Raw genomic sequence first — 20,083 nt, forward strand, 5'->3', positions numbered from 1 at the left:
TTGACAATCCCTTTGCTGTTTTAGGAGAACAGTTTGCTTATGTTTTCCAAGATAAGTTAGGATGTCTGAAGGGGTACAAACATCATATAAAACTGAAAGAGAGTTCTGTCCCCATTGTTGCCAAGGTAAGGAGGGTGCCGTTGAATGAGCAAGCCAGTGTGCAGAAGGAGATTGAGCGACTGGTTGACATGGGAGTCATTGAGCCTGTCGGGGCAACTGAATGGTTGGCTCCGATCGTTGTTGCGAAGAAAGCCAGTGGTGAGATTCGCCTTTGCATTGATTTACGCTCTCTCAACAAGGAAGTTGTAGTGGACAGATTTCCCCTACCGAACATTGACGAGATTGTCAGCAGATTAGCAGGTGCAGAATTCTTCAATACTCTAGATTTAGCATCCGCCTACCATCAGGTGGAGTTGGATAAGGCTTCGCAGGATCTGGCGGCATTTGTGACACCTATCGGAACCTTTAAATTTCTTAGGATGCCTTTTGGGTTTGTATCAGCTGCGTCTGTTTTTCAGTCTATCATGCCGAATGTGCTTAAAGGTGTTTCTGGGGTAAAATGCTATCAGGATGATTTGTTGATTTATGATATCACAAAGGCTGAGCATTTTTCAAGGGTTTGTGCTGTGTTGGAACGACTGAGGAAAGCAGGTTTAACGCTTAAGAAGGAGAAGTGCAAGTTTGCTGTCGAGGAGGTGAATTATCTGGGCCTTTGCATAACTGGGCAAGGTGACTTCCCCATGAAAGATCTAGTTGACACCATTGTGAAGTTGAATGAATCGTGTAACAAGGAGGAGTTACTTTCCTTTCTGGGGATGATCGAATTTTCACTGCAAATTAATTCCAGGTTATGCTGACAAGACACAAAGTCTCAGGAGATTGACAGGTAAGAATGTGGTCTTTAAATGGAGTTCGGAGTGTGCAAGGGAATTTGTTTCTATCAAGGAGGATTTGAGGAAAGCTCCCTCTTTACAGGCTTTTGTACCTGGTGATGAGACTCACAGTTTGACAGATGCCAGTGCAAAGGGCATAGGAGCAGTGTTGCTTCAGAAGAGTTGTGGTGTAGAACGTTTGATAGCTTGTACTTCAAGATGTTTGAGGGGCTCAGAACTGACTTACTTAGTAATTTAGAAAGAGATCTTGGCCATCTTTTGAGCTTTGAGGAAATTCAGGAATTTGATTTGGGATGCCAATGTAAAGGTTCTCTCAGATCATAAGCCACTAAAGGAAGTTTTTTTGTAAGAAAGAACTACATTCTATCTAATCTAGGATAAGGAAGTGGATCATTGCTCTCCAAGAGTATGGTTTTGATGTTGATTATATTCCAGGTGTGGTTAACAAAATCTGCCGATTGTTTATCTCGACTAGTAGGTGTCAAAGAGATTGATTTGGATGAGGAGAGTTTTGTTGATGAATTGATGAATGTCTATGAGGTTACGTTGGCAGCAGTTGACGCGATGGAGTGGAGAACTGAGGTTACCAAGGCTGTAGACATTTCTAAAGTAATTGAGTTGCTGTTGTTAGAAAAGTGAAATCAGGGTCTTTATCAGGTGAAACCAATTACAAGCATTTGCAATGCAATAGGTCTCACATTTGTGAGAGTTTGAGCTATTGCCACTGTAAATGACAATGCCTTTTATTTATGTGTTTTGAAATGCTGCCAGCGGTGCATAAACACGCAAATTTCTTACTTATAGTCCTGTAAGTACAAACTTTTTGATCTACAACACATCTAAAATGTGGTCTCTAATAAGTTTTAATGTATGCGCGGCTCTATACGAGACCTAAACATGAAGATCCGCCCCTTCCAGATACAGCTGGTGCATGCAATCAATAGTGCATTCATGCTTGGTTGAGAGGCTTAATGGTACATGCTACACGTATGAATTAATGACAGACATTAATGATGTAGGATGGCCTCGTGAGTGACATCATCAGGCTGAGGCTGCCGGAGAGGCTTGTGCAGACAGTGCAGTTTACCCCCAGTGGTTGGCATCGGAAGGGCTGTTAGAGACAAATATTATGTAGAAGCCTTCCACGCGTAAACTCAACCCGTAGGTATCAGAGCGCTTTAGGTGAGCACCAGTTACATTACAGACAGACACATTAATTTTTAGGCACGGGGAAAATAAGTGATTTGTCCAGAATCAGAAGATGTTTGAGTCTCCCGCCGGGATCGAACCCGGTTCCCCATCTTCAAAGTCGTCCGCTCTAGCTGTTGAGCCACATCCTGATCAAGTGAGCCTCGGACCCTGCATGGATGTCGCAGTCAGCTTGCCGGGATCATCATGTCAGGCGGCCTCTGCAGACAGATACAGTGGGGTGTCTGATAGAAAGCACGACAGCCAGACATCCATCCAATCTATTTTGAGGCTGTAGGTATGTGTCACACAGTTAATGAGAAGGACACCCGACGCATGCGCAATAGAGGCGTTCCTACATTTCAGACCCAGCGGCAAGTTGGACCACGTCGCAAAGAAATAAAAGCCTGTATGTTTGAATGTTTATATATTTTTTATTTGGATGACATAATGCACGTCTTCACAGTGATGTGCGGCCCCTGCATCTATTTATTATTAAAGTGGATGTGTGTATACAGACGGACACATTCATTTTTAGGCACGGGGAAAATAAGTGATTTGTCCAGAATCACAAGATGTTTGATCTTCCCTCCGGGATCAAACCCGGTTCCCCATCTTCAAGGTCGTACGCTCTAGCCGTTGAGCCACATCCTGATCAAGTAAACCTCTGACCCTGCATGGATGTCACAGTCAGCTTGAGCGGGTTCATCATGTCAGGCGGCCTCTGCAGGCAGATACAGTAGGGTGTCTGATAGAAAGCACGACAGCCAGACATCCATCCATCCTACTTTGTGGCTGTAGGTATGTGTCACACGGTTAATGAGAAGGCCACCCGACGCATGCGCAAAAGAGGAGTTCCTGCATCTCAGACCCAGCGGCAAGTTGGACCACGAAGCGAAGAAATAAAAGCCTGTATGTTTGAATGTTTGTATATTTTTGATTCAGATGACCTAATGCACGTCTTCACAATGATGTGCGGACCCTGCATCTATTTATTATTAAAGTGGATGTGTGTATAATCTAACTTTGGCCTGGTCGGTAGGCCTATCCGACGACATGCAATGTCTGTGTGCATGGATATTGGATTGTTACAGCAAAGGCCTTCATTTCAGTAATTACAGAGCAGTGGGCCAGGAATAAGTTTTATGCTGCCATCTGCTGTGTTGTCAATGCCACTGTGTCGACAGAGAGGGGCTTTGAAGGACGGAGAGGCAACAGGCAGATCAAAGGATGGGTGGGAGGGGGAAAAAAACGCATTAGCGAGTGAGAAAAGCCAGAAACACCAATGGGGGCGGGGAAGCAGATTGCCTTCAAGCTTTCAAGCGAGTGGGAGGGATTCTGTGAGATTAGCTTCTGAACTCCTGTTACAAATGACTAATAAGCAGTGGCTAGAAAATGGTGCAGACACTTTGGGGAAAATGGCTTCTTCCATGTACATGGGCAATGTTAGGTTTTTATTATCCTTTGTGGCCAAATCCATATAGATGTCAAGATTATTTATATTGATAAACGGAGAAGCTACCCTTGCCTCATGCCACTTGTGTGTTTCAATACATCTATCAATTCATCATTGTTCCCATTTCTAATTAAAGTTGCAGGTCAGTGTGTGCTCTGTTACAAATACGTTGTAACAATGGTAACATTCGTATTGCATCATTTTCAGGCTAGAGCAGCTCACACTTTAACCCGGTTTACTCAATCAAATCCAGACCCGGGGTTCACGCGCCCTAGATGCATTGTCCACTTGCTATTCCGAGTATGTTTGTTTATTCATTTGAAGCTCTCTAAGCCCAGGACACACCAGGAGGATGACAGCGCCCTTTAAAGTTTGACAGGGTGAACGGAGCTATTGTGTGCTATCAACGATGCTACTGTGCGCACTGCATGTATTCCTATCCTATTATTAACACATGCATGCAATGTGAAATATAGTTGATACCTCTTCTACACTAAGGTCAAATCATTTGCAGTGTTATATAAATTGCATAACAACGTAGAACATGAGTTAGCTTTAAAAAGATAGTAAAATAAACTACTTTTTCAAACCCTTTCACCTAGGCAGCATCATTTAAAGTTATCCATAAGAACTGATGGATTTGCAAAGGGTCTTGCAGAGCTCCAGACATGGTCAAACCTCATCTGAAGTTTTAGGAGTGGCTGAATCTGTCAGTTAATGTGTTTTTTGTTCAAGCGCCTCATGGCAGGGCAGGCATTATGCAATGTAGTTTCTTATATTTCTTATATAATCTAATATTTTCACTCCCTTAACCTGCATGGGATGGCAAACTCCAACAAGGGAGTTTTCACTTTATTTTCCCAAAGGTAGCGCTGAGAAGTCATTGCCCATAAGTTCCTATAATATAGTCACTCACCTTTTGATATATCACTAGTTAAACTGGACGCAACGTAATGAAACGAGCTTGTAGTCAGATAAAATGTGTATACCGACATGAACACTTGTGCAAGTATACACTGCGAATTTCGAATATATAATAAACAGTCTTTGCTGTCACCTACGAAGGGATAGAAGAGAATGAAAGACCACGATAGTGAATCCACAGATGCAACAGAAGAAAACAAGCCGGGGTGCCAACCTTCTTGTAGCGCTGTGAGGAGGAGGGAGGGGGGAGAGAGTGCGCTGTGCATACCAATGGCGAGGTTAGCAGCGAAGGGGCCTGAAGCGCATCAGCAGGCGAGCCCTAAAGAGAGCCAAAATGGATCAAGGAAGCAGCAGGGCAGGGGGAGAAAGGAGGGGTGATTTTGCGAGGCTTCTGGCGGGGGGGAGAAAGGAGGGGCAGCGGAATGCGTGCGAGGGGAGGAGAAGTGTGGCAGGCAGATGTGCGGCCTGGTGAGGGGGCGGGAATGCGAGCCTGGTGGGGGCAGGCGGATTAGGGAGATGCTCGTGCTTGTGTGGTCACCTGACCCGCTTTGTGGCCACGTGACCTCACATGCATGTAAATTGAAAGAGCTTGCAGGCAGTGGGCGGAAGCCATTTTAGGCAGCGTGCTGCATTTACGCCCTTTTAATATTTTGTAAACAGTGTTTTAAGTTGAGCAGAAATATTTAGCATATATAGAGGCGATCAAATGTCTTAGATGGGGTACAATAAAAGACAATCTAAATAAACGACATGAGGAGGGGAGGGAGGGGCTAAAGGCAACACGGACACCGGTTGAATGAAAAGTGAGATTCGGGCGGTGTTCGAAGCTATGAACAGTAGCATGGAACTACACGCTGAAACTGTGATACGCACATAAACACAATCCAAACAAACGGCATGAGGAGGGAAGGGGGGAGCTAAAGACAACACAGATACTGGCGAGCCCAAAGTGATTGCGGCACCATAATAAATAAATAAAGGCGCACGCCGTGTCGGGAGAGAAAGGAAAGCCAGCCATCAGCTGAGCGGGAGCGCTGGTCAGGCACGGAGCTCACTCATGCGTGCATGAAAGGAAGAGGAGGCACCAAGGCGAGTGCACGGGGGCCATCGCACGCATACGGACAAAACAAGTTGTATTTTGTAATACCTACAGACACAGACTCCCGCTCCAAGGCTTGTAAATGTAAATTGAAAGAGCTTGCAGGCAGTGGGCGGAAGCCATTTTAGGCAGCGTGCTGCATTTACGCCCTTTTAATATTTTGTAAACAGTGTTTTAAGTTGAGCAGAAATATTTAGCATATATAGAGGCGATCAAATGTCTTAGATGGGGTACAATAAAAGACAATCTAAATAAACGACATGAGGAGGGGAGGGAGGGGCTAAAGGCAACACGGACACCGGTTGAATGAAAAGTGAGATGCGGGCGGTGTTCGAAGCTTTGAGCAGTAGCATGGAACTACACGCTGAAACTGTGATACGCACATAAACACAATCCAAACAAACGGCATGAGGAGGGAAGGGAGGAGCTAAAGACAACACAGATACTGGCGAGCCCAAAGTGATTGCGGCACCATAATAAATAAATAAAGGCGCACGCCGTGTCGGGAGAGAAAGGAAAGCCAAGATCAAGGGAGCAGCAGGGTAGGGGGAGAAAGGAGGGGTGATTTTGCGAGGCTTCTGGCGGGGGGAGAAAGGAGGGGCAGCGGAATGCGTGCGAGGGGAGGAGAAGTGTGGCAGGCAGATGTGCGGCCTGGTGAGGGGGCGGGAATGCGAGCCTGGTGGGGGCAGGCGGATTAGGGAGATGCTCGTGCTTGTGTGGTCACGTGACCCGCTTTGTGGCCACGTGACCTCACATGCACTGTGAAGAAACGCCAGTGGTTTCACTAGCCGATCAAGCACTATAATTCTCCCCCATTTCCCATTGCTTCGCAATGGAAAAGGACGAGACCTAAAAAACCCTCATAAAACGTACACAGGCCGGTGGCAGTATATCTTGATTCTCCGCCTGGGTGTAACGTTACAGCATCATCATAGGGTTCTTAGATAGTTTGTATTGTGTCCTCCACCTGGAGGTAGAACAACTGATTTTCCGGTAGTGTCCAGAAATATGCAAACAGTAAAAAAAAGTGCAGGTGCTGTGAATTAAAAAATTCTCGTGAAAATTTTATTCTTGAGAAAAGTGATATGATAAAAAAAATAAAAAAAGGGCATTTGTAGACCCAATTACCAGTCTACTGCACTATTGGGTCGACATGTTTCAGCCTTCTTGTAAATTCTAAAGGCTTTCTTCAGGACCAAAGTATTTAGGATGCTTGTTGTAGCCCCTAATTGTAGTGGTTAACTTACCACTTTCATAGTGATTTCAAATCAATCAAATCAAAACCAACTTTATTCGGTTTTTCATATTTGTAGAAATACCATAAAAGTACAGGCATGAAAACAGGAAAATACATTTTATACAATTATCCAGTTAAAAAGATAAAAAAAATTGATTATTATTTATACAATAAAAACAATTCTCATCAAAGTCTAAATTACACCTCGTATCAGTTCATTGAGTTGTATCCCCTGAAGATATTCATTGTGCAAAAGGAACCTGTTACCCAAAGTATAAAATGGTTCAGTCATCTCAGAGATTTGGGCGATGGCGAATACAAAATTTAAGAAAACGGGCCAACATTTTTGCAATAACTTCATTTTCAAGGTATTGAAGCGCCAGAAAAGCTGGTCGGCATCGACGAAGACCCCAAATTTTAAGTATTTTTTATTTTTATTTTTTTTGGTTGAGTTTTATATAGCGCGAACTAGAACCGAACCGAATCAGTTATCAGAGCGCTTTACATTGCACAAGTTACGTTTTTATATGAGGACACACACTTTCAGGTTTTTTAGGCACGGGGAGATTAAGTGATTTGCCCAGATTCACAGGAGGTTTTGGCGTCGTTACCGAGACTCGAACCCAGATCCCCAGGTCCGAGGTCGAGCGCCTTAGCCGTTAGGCCAACTCCTCTCCCCTCCTCTCAAAGTATTGGTAATAACCAGCGAGTTCTTGGTATTATGTAAAATTTACAGAAGAGAATTGTATGTATGGTCGATTGTGTGGAGACAGAGTCACAAGGGCATAAAGTTGATATTGACGTCCACTCATTTTGGATAGGGAAAGAAACCATTAAATGAAACATATTAAATCTGAAACGTGTCAGCAACAGTTTTTCAAATTGGGTTAAACTGTACATCAAATAAGGTTCAATAGAAGACACAGTCTGAGTTTGCAGGGCCTGTTGGACAGAGGGTTTCCCTATCTCTTTTAACAGGCGTGTTTGGGCCAGATGTGCCAAGCAAGCTTTTTTTAAGTCTGCCTTTGAAATCTCGGTCATTGTTAATGGCTCAGCAAAGTACTTTTCAAAGCCTAAGTCGGTTAGCAAGGCCTTGACGTATGCTAACCACTTTATTTTTCTACAGTGATCGAGTGACTGAATGTCTTGAATAATTGATCTTGTCAGATGACATTGTTCTGTTACCCAAACTCGACGCCATAGCATTACTGGCTGTATTTGTATAGTGTCTGATATGTAGTCCATGCCCAGTTCTAAGTGGCAGGCATATGTGGAGGTGTTCTTCGTTGCTCCTAGCACATATCTTGCAAATGAGTTTTCTATTAGTTGCAATTCGTCCACATTCGCTGACCCCCATATCCCAGCTCCGTATATGGCGGTGCTGACACATTTTGCATTATATATTTTTAACAGCTCCAATGGTGGTTTCTGGCCCAGTTTTTGTGCAAACGATTTTAATGCAGTAGTTGCTCTTAGAAAGGCAAATTTTCTTGCATTAATCGCTGACTTCCATTTGAACTTGTCGTCAATTACAATACCTAGGTATGGATATGTTGTGGTTCTGTCCAGTGCCTCGCCCTTTACATACATACTTCTTATCTTGCTGGTTTTCTTCCCTGCATGCATGGTGTATGTTTTTTTAACATTGAGTGTCAAATTTAGACTAGTCATGAAGGCACAGTATTTATCTAGTGCTCGCTGCAGCTCAACAGGGGTTCTAGCTAGAATAACCGCGTCGTCGGCATACAGCAACGCTGGTATCTGTCGACGACCGATTGAGGGAAGATCTTTACTCCCTACTAATAAAGCTGTTTCTAGCCCATTAGTATACAGAGTGAATAGAAAGGGGGCCAGAACGCATCCCTGTCTGACCCCCTTTTCCACTCTGAAACTTTCTGTGAGCTGTCCTTTAGTTCCAAATCTGACCCTTCCGGTTGTCCTAGTGTACAGTTCCCGTAGGAAGTCCACAACCGAAGGGTCGACACCCATGACAGAAATGATCTTCCACAGCTTCGAGTGTACCACGCAGGCGAATGCTGAGGATAAATCAACATAGACCATGTGAAGCGCTGACCCCTTGGCCTCCACGTATTTTCCTGCCAGTAAAGACAGGTTTAGTGCCTGGTCCACTGTACCTAGCCCCTCACGGAACCCATATTGTATTGCCGATATGATGTTATGAGTTGTTGTCCAATCCTGGAGTCGCTCGAGAAGAATCCGTCCTGCGATCTTCCCGAGCGAGTCCAGGAGTGATATCGGTCTATAACAGGATGGACTGTTTCGATCTCCTTTTTTAAATATGGGGACCAGTATTGAGGTTTTCCAGGTTTCAATTAGACCCTCATCAATAGTGGCATTTAATACATTAGTCAATAGTGGGGACCAGAGGTCTGCTAGGTGTTTAAAGATGTCCACTGGAACCCCATCTGGGCCTGGGGCTTTACCTGATTTTGAGGATTTAATTGCCTTTTGTACCTCCTCATGCAGAAAATGAAGTTTTATTGGGAATGCAACCTCAATCGAATAATCTATGCACTCCGTCTCCCCTATATTCCCATCACTGAATACTTTAGAGAAATGGCTGACCCAGTCGCAGTCGCTAATTGCAACATCAATGGATGGTTGGTGTTCTTTAGGTGCTAGGAAAGGAGATCTAACAATTTGCCAAAAAGTTGCACTGTCCTTTAATGCTGAGCTTTTATTCAAACGCTCCCATAGATCAGCTTTTAGTTCTTGTTTTCTGATTTTCAAAGCCATAGCGTATTCTTTTCTTAGTCTAATAACCTCCCCTCTATCTCTTTTTTCCCTACTTAAGGCTGCCTTCAGTTTTGTATAGGCTTTTGTACAAGCCGGGCTAAACCAGCCCTTTTTAGCCCTAATTTTTTGTTTGCTTGTTCTAGTGAGTTCTTTTTTTATGTTTTGGGAGATGATGTTAAAACTAACCAGAACCTCTCTAGAATTAGTACTTGAGTCTAGACAGTTTAATATGTCTGTTTGATTTTGTTGAACTAATTTTGCAGTTACAGCTCCTTTGTCGATGTTTCCCCATTTTAATGTAAACCCGTTAATGGATCCTAGTTCAAGCTCTTGCTGATCAAGGATACTCATTAGGTGGGGAATTCTGTTGGAAGTTAGTTCGCGTATAGCGATGACGCTTGGAAAGTGATCACTCAGTGGGTTTTTCACTACTTCGAATGAATCGATGTTAGGGCCTTTACATGATGAAATCAAGATATAATCTATTAGGCTCGTTAGGCCTCTGCCATTGAATGTTGGCGAGAAAGGTACCGGGAGAGTCTTAATCTCATTGGCAAAACCCAGCTCCAATTCTGTCATTATCTCGTTCATTTTCTCGCCCTCATTAGAGTGTAAGAAGTGTGTTATACCATTGCCGTCATACTCTTCTATTCCACATCTATCTGTATTATTTGTTCTGCATAGATGGAGGTTGAAGTCTCCTCCCCAGACTATAGTACATAACAGTTTTGCGTAACGTGCTCGGAAGTCATGGAGGGCTAGGGAAATCTCTAAGAGAATATTTATCAGATCGTCCGTATTCAGATTATTATAAAAGTTTACTACGTCGTATATATTTTGTTTGGTTCTCTTTAAGACTATTAGCTGGTAGTTTTCTTCCATTTTTAAGGGAAAAATGTCCTCACATTGTAAAGTATTTGCTATGTAGGTGGTTAATCCACCCTTACTTCTTCCAAATAACGATTTTTTGGCTGAAGAAAAAAAGGTCCTATAACCTATTATGTGTATAGGATCAATAGCCCATGTTTCCTGGAGGCAGATGATACTGCTCGAATTAACCTGGTTCAGGAAATTAGGGTTAGTCTGTTTGGCAGACAAGCCAGCTATGTTCCAAAATGTAAAATGGATTAGTGAGATAGGTGAGCTTAAATTAGGGAGTATTCGTTAAGTTGGCAGTTATACTCAGATTGGAATGAACTGCCGTTGGATTGACCAAACCGTTCTGGCTGTATTGCAAGGGAATATTAGAGGTATGCTTACCGGAAGCAAATATTATATTTTTGTCCTCCTGTAGCTGACATGTTGGATTTTAGTAATTCTGCCTTGTTTACTATATGTTCATCCATTGCTTTAGGTTGACCAAGAGTCAGTCAGTCATTAAAATCCAGACCAGAGAGTGCGCTGAATCTGTTATAGGTCGGAATATTATAGGAATTGCCTGGTGCTGCGACGGCTTGTCGCCAACGGGCATCTCTGTGTTCATAGTGTGGCGTTATAGACAGATAGGGATGGGTGGTCGAGTATGCACGAGTTGGGGCCTGGAGCCATTGCACAGGACCATTGGGATAATTGAAATTCGAGTTCTGTTGAAAGAAGGACATATTATTTTCCGGTAGAAAATGTTGATCATAGAAAGAAGTAATCTGATTTGTTGCCGCAGATGGTTGGGTGGCAATCAGATGTCTATAGAAATACCCTAAAGGGAGAAGAGTGGTGTTAAATTCCCAAGTAGAGGGGGGGGGGGAGGGGTGCCCTGGCCAGAGTCTTTTCGGCCCATGTAGGATTTTTGAAAGTGACAGTTATACAATCCCCCTCAAATTTTTTCTTCAGAGGGCCTATCCATCCAGCTCTCTGAGTGTGAGTAATTTCTCCAGAGCATTCCATTGGAAAGCTGCAGTTGTTTGTCAGCCAATGTAGTGTCTTATTTTTTAAGGAGGAGGAGGTCTCGTCCTGGTCATTTCTAAGTTTCGGGACATTGACCAAGACCAGCACATATGCCCCACACTCAGGTGGGAGGTTAATACGAGAAGGTATCTGCCTCGAGTTGTAAGGAGGATCTTGAGGGGCTCTAGACCTTTGGAATATTGGGAACGTGTCACTACGTTGGTTTGGTGTTTTTCTACCACATTGGGATATTGTTTGTTGCTTCTCGACCTGGGTATTTGTGTGTTGACTGTTTGTGTCAAATCTGGGATTGGGCTGCTAATTGAAGCATGTTTATTTGTAATCGTTACTTTACTTAAAGATGGCACAGGTTTTGGTTTTTTCGGATGATCTTGGCCTGGGGGATCCTTTGATATGGGTGGGGTGGACTTACTGGCAGTTGTTTTTGAGCTAATTGTGGGTATCGGGGCAGCGCTATCAGCTTTTTTGTTATAGGCTGTGAGTTCTTCTAATTGTTTCTCGATGCGGGCAAGCCTGGATTCGATTGGCGACATAAAGATACTTAAAAGGTCGCCAAATCTTTCCACTAGTTGGTCGCTTCCTATGATGGCTTCGGGCTTACCCACACTCGCAGATTGGTTTTCATGAGTATCTTTCTTAAGTATCTCTGTAGGTATATTAGGTCCCCTAGCGTTTAAATGGTTATTTTTACCTTTCCTATGTTGACCTTTTGGAGGATTGCGTTTTTTAACAGCAGGAGGGTTGAGATGGATTAATTTGTTTGTTTGCTTTCTAATGGCACCTTCTTGCCTATCTCTGGGGTGCCGCTCGTTATTTTCCCCTACAATCTCTGGTGTGAAATCTATATGTAGGTCTGGTGTTCTCTCAAGTTCACTACTTGTATCACGATCTGAATCGTTTAAGGGATTTGTGGCCGATAAATTGACCTCGTTTGGTATGGTATGGAGGTCAGGCCGAATTTCGTGAGAAGGACCTGATTGTGAATTACTATCTGAATTTGTGGGTCTTACTGGGGTTGTCACTAACATTATGGTCCCAAGAGAGGAACGTTTCGCGTTTTCTAAATCTAGCGAGACCCTATGCTCAAGGAGCGAGATGCTGAGGTCGATAGCATCGTTTGTCCTTTTTATAAAGCTATCTATTGGACCGATAACGGAGGCACCCCCAGCCGCTGTCTTACTTCTGCTACTTCTAGTAGACATGATAAAAAAGCTTTCTAGCTAATCTTTACTTGAGGCAGATATTGCAGGTCGCCGGGGACCCCTACACCAAACTATTTGGAGCTAGTAGGTCACAAGTTAACAATATCAAGTGTAGATCTTGAGAACAAAGTCAAAAAGTCTTACTTGCTGTGAGAGACGAGTTGTTAGGAGGGTGGAACCAACCCAACCTCCTTGACCTCTGAGGGCCTCAGAGGGCCCGCCCTTTGCCCGGGCTCCGACCCGCGCGCGTCCCGCGGCCGCGTTAATGGTTGAGATTAAATAGAGAGGAGGAGAGTGGGCGGGAAGAGTCACAGGTGCGCTGGTGGCCGAAGCGCTACTCCTGCTGGGACTCGCAGTCCCGCCCGCACAAACCAGACAGACTTCGGTCTCTCCCCGGTACTCCAAGTACTTTAAGCAGAGAATGGCAAAGATCAGCTTTCCCGATTATCAGCAGCAGCAGTCAAAGTTGAGGAAGCAAGGCTGCGAGAGGCTCCCGCGGAGCGGGGGCCGCGAGCCGTCTTGAGGCAGCAGGGGGAGGAGAGTGGGCGGGAATAGTCGCAGGTGCGCTGGTGGCCGAAGCGCTACTCCTGCTGGGACTAGCAGTCCCACCCGCACAAACCGGACAGACTTCGGTCTCTCCCCGGTACTCCAAGTACTTTAAGCAGAGAATGGCAAAGATCAGCTTTCCCGATTATCAGCAGCAGCAGTCAAAGTTGAGGAAGCAAGGCTGAACTGTAATATCTTTATACCGATACGCCGCGCAGAGCCAGAACAAGTCACTGGCTTAGCAAAGCCTTTTACAGCTCAGCGACATCCTGAAGAATGGAATAATGATACATTATAAAGATACTGCAGATCTGAAATCACTATGAAAGTGGTAAGTTAACCACTACAATTAGGGGCTACAACAAGCATCCTAAATACTTTGGTCCTGAAGAAAGCCTTTAGAATTTACAAGAAGGATGAAACATGTCGACCCAATAGTGTGGTAGACTGGTAACTGGGTCTACAAACGCACCTTTTTGTTTTTATTTTCTCACATCACTTTTCTCAAGAATAACATTTTGACGCCATATTGTGATGTAGAGAATTTTAATTCACAGCACTTGAGCACCTGCACTTTTTTTACTGTTCGCATATTTCTGGACACTACCGGAAAATCAGTTGGTCTACCTCCAGATGGAGGAAAGCATACAAACTATCTAAGAACCCTATGATAATGCTGTAACGTTGCACCCAGGTGGAGAATCAAGATATACCGCCACCGGCCAGTGTACGTTTTATGAGGGTTTTTAATTGGTTCCAATCTGATAAAGACCCTGATTTCACAGGACAAGTGATCCATTCTCCCCCTGATTATTACTGTAACCTCTGGAAGCTGAATGGATCATAGCTTCTTTTTCCCTCTATACTAATTATTATAGTTGTTAGGAAAGAACTGTAGTGTAGTTCCTATATTCCCAATAGGCTCTGCGCATTGGAATAATATATACTATAGATTTGACGTAGGACTGAGGTCTACTAGGTCTCTATCGAATTTATTAGACTTAATTGTGAGTGCCAGCTAGCTCAGAGGTCACTAGAAACTTTCTTGAATGAACACGAAGGGATTAGTTTCTGACAACCGCATAAACATGACAACTTTGTTTCCCAAGAATAAGAAATGTATCTCTAGAGTCGCGGAAACAATAGATAGTTATTTCACTCAGTCAATCATGCATGCTTCGTTTCACCAGAGGTGCAGAGAAATAGAGAGACAGGCGTTTTCAATAAAAAAGATATTTATTGAACAGTCTTCTTTCTCATGCAGAGGAAATGAACTGCTACAATCGTAATACTGGTTGCAAAGTACAATGCGTACAGTACGAAGAGTATTATAAAATAATACTGTAAAAGTATGATATGGTTTCTAAGCCATAAAATATATATAATACATAAATTAATAAATAAAGACCAAAAAGTACTCAACTGGTGCTTCTAAACTACGCCTACCCCAGTGTACCTAACCCTAGGTCTAGTACAAGGGAAGAAGTAAGTGAGGTGTAGCTTAATTTCAGTATTCTTTTGCCAAGAACCTATCCAAGAATTCTCTAAGGGTCTAATCCGCTCCGTACCTTTGTTTTAGAATGAAGGAGGTCTCGTATCTCTCTCTCAGGACTCGATTTCCAAACGTAGTTTGGAAACACTGGAGCTGGATTTCTCGGCAAGAGAAAAGACAGCGTCTCTCTCGGTGCATCTGCTGGAGGGTCGGCTTCCTTCGGCACTTGCTGCGGCGAGCTGTGTCGTGTAGGTAGATAGTCGAACTGCTCCAAACCAGCGTGTGTCTGCCTGGGCAAGTGTGGGCATATTTATACCTTGAAGGTGCCTAGTTTGACGTAAGGTTGGACATAATAACGTCATCAAAGACTCAATTCTTTGAAAACTCCATGAGTTCTTGGATAAATCAATGTTCAAGCAAGGGGAAGTCCCTGACTGCTGAAGGCGGGTTTTTCCAAGAAATCGTTGTGGATTTTCGGAACTAGTAGAAGTAGCCATGCCGTATTTGGACTGCATAGGCTAAGTCTAAATATGGTTACGATTTCTATGCCTATATAAGGTTAGGGTGATTTATACCTATATATGGGCATGAATCGGGAAAATTACACTAGAGTCCTAAATTCATATACAACAGAACAGACATCTTGAGAAACCTTGGTCCACAGTTTGTGAGGAGTTTTCTGTCATGGATGGTGTGCTTCTTCGTGGTACTAAGCTTATTCCACTGTTGGGTGTGCCGAGTAAACTTCTCAATCTTGCACATGTTGGCCATCTAGGCATAGTAAAAATGAAGGAGTATTTAAGGATGCAATTTTGGTGGTCGGGGATGGATAAAGAAGTTGAGAGGATGGTCCAGGATTGCGTTAAGTGTTGTGCAAGTGACAACATTTTGGAAACCAAGCAGATGTCCATGGTCTGCAGAGAGTTACCAAAACATCCCTGAGATGAAATTGGTATTGATATTGTTGGACTTTTCCATGGTGTGAGTGATACCCCTTATTTGATTGTTGTCTTGGATCTTTATTCAAGATTGATTGTAGTGAGCACGGTTAGAGATATTTCTTCGGCTAGTGTAATAAAGTTCTTAGAAGAAATCTTCAAGAGGGATAGTTATTCAAATAGTATCCTTTTAGACAATGGCCCACAGTTTTGTTCTTCGGAAATGCAGACCTTTTTGAAGGATTGTGGGGTAGCTCATAAGAGAAGTACTGTGTACGATCCAAAAACCAATGGGGCTGTAGAAAGGGTGAATAACACTCTTAAAGAAAGCATCCAACTAGCCAGGGCGAGTAATTTAAACTGGAAAATTGTCCTGCAAGACAAGGATTACTGCCTATCGTATGTCACCTCACTCGACTACAGGAAGAACTCCCTTTGAGTTATTCAAAAAGAGGGCCTCCGCGGGAGGAGCTACGCTACGAAGCAAGATGGCCGCATAAGCTCCCGGCTCCGCCGACCTCCGCCGGCAGCTCGTATATCCTGTCTATTATCCTTCAATCGCCCCGGACTCCCATGCGCATACCGGACTCCTGTTTGGCGAAACATCGTCTCTAAAGGCTGTGAGCGACATGGACAGTTTTTCAGTGACTTTCGGAGAGAATCGCCCTTCCCTTTCATCATCCTTTGTTGTCGTATTTTCGGATGTCGCCATTTTGTTTCCTATCTTCAACCCGATTCTGCGGCCCCAAATTGTTCTGGACGCTTCGACTACCTTGATGTCACCGTGGCTCGGGCCACTTGGGCGTTTGTAAAGAACCGTACTGGTCAGGGTTGATTTTTTACTTTTTTGGAGTTAGCCGTGCTTTGTGATTTATGCCGAAAATGTACCTTTTATTCTAATGGGAGTCGGGCCGTTTTTTGATGATGTCCTCCCCTTGTATGGGGTCAATACTTGCTCTTAATAGTGGATAATATGTCCTGGGGAGGTCGCTAATGGCGGGGGGTTAAGGTGACCGGGAGTGTGTTTTATTGTTCTCCTCTCTTTCTTTATCTTTTATTTTCCTTTCTTTAGGGTAATTCTGGGGCGACAGGCACGCTGTTAGTGGGGTAGGCCATAGCCATTACGGTGATGTAGGGTGGCGGGTGTTGGGGGGGTTTTGTTATTTTAGTTTGTTTTGTTCTATGGTCCCTTTCTCTCTTCCTTTCTTAGTAGGGTTGGCTGTATCTCCTTCTTTCATCCTTTTCTCTGTCGGGCATCTGCACTTGCCTTTACTTTATTGTCTCGGAAGGGTGGGTTTTTCGGATGATGCTTTCGCTAAATTGCTTGCCATTGTTTGACCTTTACTCCTGGCCTGCCTTCGGTGGGCGTAGTGTGTTTTAGGCCGTATTGCTCATCACCGATTCCCGATTGCATGGAGGGATACGCCCCTCCCGTCTCTTCTTGTTTATCGTGTAGTGTGCTGCCTTCGATGATATAGCCACAGCTACTTCTTCAAAACTATAAAAAATGAAACCTCTTCCATCCTTGTGCTTCGTGGTGCCTACAACCATGTATTATGATTACACCGTGATTACTCCTTGAGCCGTAAACATGTGCAATGCTTCTGCTTATATTTCCTGAGTTTGTGGCCGGCCCCTGTGGTTGTAGGCCTGCGCTTGTACTGCTTTGATCAAATCAATAAAGGTTTTCGAAGAAAAAAAAAAAAAAAAAAAAGAGGGCCTCCAACTCTAAGTTGTGTCCAGGTTGGATGGTCATGAGTAAAGGTTTGAAAAACAATGAGCTAGGAAATTGGAGGCGCAGAGAGCTTGATATACAGTGGGCAAGGAAACTGTACTTTGATGAAAAGAAGTGTGCTCAAACCAATGATGTAAATGTGGGTGACTATGTGAAAATTAAAGCACCTGTTGGTTGTCAACCTTAGTCAAAGTTTGCCAGGGTTAGAAAAGTGGCAAAAATGTTAAAGAATGCTGTGAAGACTGATGATGGTAGGATTTGGAATAAGAGCAGAGTTGTAATGGTTAAATGTAATCCAAGTCCTACTTGTCAAGGAGAAAAGTCACAAAGGCTTTAATTCCTCAACTAGTGATGTCGATTCTTCTCTGACAAGGTCTCTTTCCTTATCTCTTAATGTTAGAGAGAGTAGTCCGAGGATGCGTAAACAACCTTCGTACATGTAAGGCTACGTTTGTTTATTTCTTTTTTCCTTGTGTTTTGCCATTTTCTTTCTGATGATTCATTTACCTTTTTATGTTCTATTTAGTTTCTTTTGTTGTAAAGGGGGAAGATGTGTGACATCATTCCTAGTTCTAAGTTTAATCCCTCCATGCATTCTAGGGGGAGGGTCACGATGTAAGTGGATTCTACCTGGAGCAGTTGGTGGATGAGGTGTATTAAACGGACCTAAACCTTACTTGGTGTACAACTGTTTAATCTTAATGCGGAGGACACCACAGATCAGCACACCACTTGATATAAAGAACCTAAGTTAGTTCAGATTCATCGAATGGTGCCAAGGTTACTAAGGAAACAAAGAATGCCTTTCTTATGGAAGCTGTGACCTAACTGACACTATTGCTGCCAGTGGTATGTATGTGTACATGTATTATGCCACCGTGTAGTTATGGTTCAGCCCTTGAAAAGACTTTTTATTTTGCTTCTAAAGCCAGACAAGCCCTTCACTCATCCCCCTCAGCACACAACCGAATGTGTTTGAGCACAGAACGGATACATTGGCAGGCCATGCACGGTGGGGGCTGTGCAGCCACAGCAGATTCGGCACAAGGCCTAGCCCTGCAGGGCACAGCCAAAAACCATGCGCAGTGCGGGTTGGGCCGTCATGGAGGTTTGGAAGCAGGACCTTGTCACAGACCCCACTGAGGCCAAATATTGTACGCAGCAGGATTTGAAAATTAACTAAATCATAAAACAACATTGAAATGCATTGAAATAAACGCAGTAAAAATCGAGTTATGTTTACGACTCAAATTCATCACGCAATGAAATGTGCAAGTGATGGTTACCAGCGCACACTACACATGCCAAAACTTGGGCCACCCCCTGCTCAAAACACCATTTTGACAAAGGTACAAACAACAGTAATCAATTATTACATTAATTAAAAGATTATGGTGTATGTTGTATGCATTGAATGTGGAAAATGAAATCATTAACTGTTATAAGAAACCTTTAGAATATTTCTGTATTAGACTGTTCAACCTTTTGTAGTTTTGCGATTTGTAACCTCTTTCTGGCATTGTCTCACCTCTCCATTAATTTTGTCGTTATTTCAATCACAGGATTTATTGATGTATTTACTGCAACTAGTTCAGGCTCTGAAGTATGAAAACTTTAATGACATCAAGTCAGGATTGGAGCCAACTAAGAAAGACACGCAGACCTCTGTGTCGGAAAGCATGACGTCATCTGTCCCAAACCCTAAAGAATTCGATAGGTAAGTTAGTGGCTTGTCATTCTGTAGAAGTACTTAATGGGGATTTCTGCCATATCCTGTAGATGATGCTTTGATGCAAGCTAGTGACTGGGAGGTTGGCAAATTCCATCTAAATGAGGTTCACCTGACTTCTGCTTTGCTGTGTGTGGCCAGGTGTGTGATCATAAGTTGAGCTCTAGAATTGGCAGGTCAACACACTTAGCAGAAATCTCATTCAGACTTAAATTTAATTTTTACTAAGAATGTTATCTTGCAAATAGTGAATGTAGAGTTGCCTAGGGGCTGTTGACCAGTACTTCACGCCCTTTGGTTCCTATGATATACAACTGTTCCCATCCTTTGTTAAGTTATTGTTAGAGTGGGACCATTTCCTCCTCTATCCATGTGCAACTGAAGTACCATGTTTTATGGAAGCCCCCCTCACGACTAACGTCCTGATTTTTTGTTACTGAGCCATCAGAAATCAACAGGCCATAAAATTGTTATTAATTCCCAGTCCTGCTAGCTGGATTACTACTCATTAGATATTGTTTCATAGAGATTTCAATGTTTGTGTACCCCAAAGCTGTAAGCAGTGCTTACTTTGTGCTGGTGGTTGCCACATTTTGTATTTGTTGCAACGGTCAGCCGTACAGGCATTAGCAAAGCTTTTTAAGCATTGTGATAGTTTTGTGTTCCTTGTTTTCAAGGAGTGTTCTTTCTAGTTTTAATATTCACGTGGAGTTCATGAACGATGTGTAATGTTAATGTCCAGGACCTTTGATTTTACCACTAGGGTCCCTGGGAGGCGGTTTTATCAATATACATCTGAAAGAGACAATTAATTATAGATTTCTTACCTTAGAATTACCCCTAGGCGTCAGACTGGATCCGGAAAGTTTTTTGTCAGCAGTACCCCTGCGCTTCAAAGGTGGCATTTGTCGTTGACGTTGTGTTCGCCTGGTTGACGTCACAGTATGTACTTAGACGCCGCCCTCGCACGCTGATGTCAGTT

The 20,083-nt window shown here is 43.4% G+C and overlaps 1 protein-coding gene across 2 annotated transcripts in view; it reads left to right on the top strand.

Moving 5' to 3' along the window:
- PIK3C3 (phosphatidylinositol 3-kinase catalytic subunit type 3) overlaps nt 1-20,083 on the top strand; it is an 875,540-nt gene that overhangs the window by 359,349 nt on the left and 496,108 nt on the right. For both annotated transcript variants that reach the window (XM_078674734.1, XM_078674732.1), the window contains one exon: nt 18,935-19,089. In XM_078674734.1, coding sequence (XP_078530860.1) covers nt 18,935-19,089 — 155 coding nt within the window. The remainder of the gene's footprint in view (nt 1-18,934; nt 19,090-20,083) is intronic.

Source organism: Lissotriton helveticus, chromosome 2_1 (genome assembly GCF_964261635.1).
Source record: "Lissotriton helveticus chromosome 2_1, aLisHel1.1, whole genome shotgun sequence".
Classification (NCBI taxonomy): domain Eukaryota; kingdom Metazoa; phylum Chordata; class Amphibia; order Caudata; family Salamandridae; genus Lissotriton; species Lissotriton helveticus.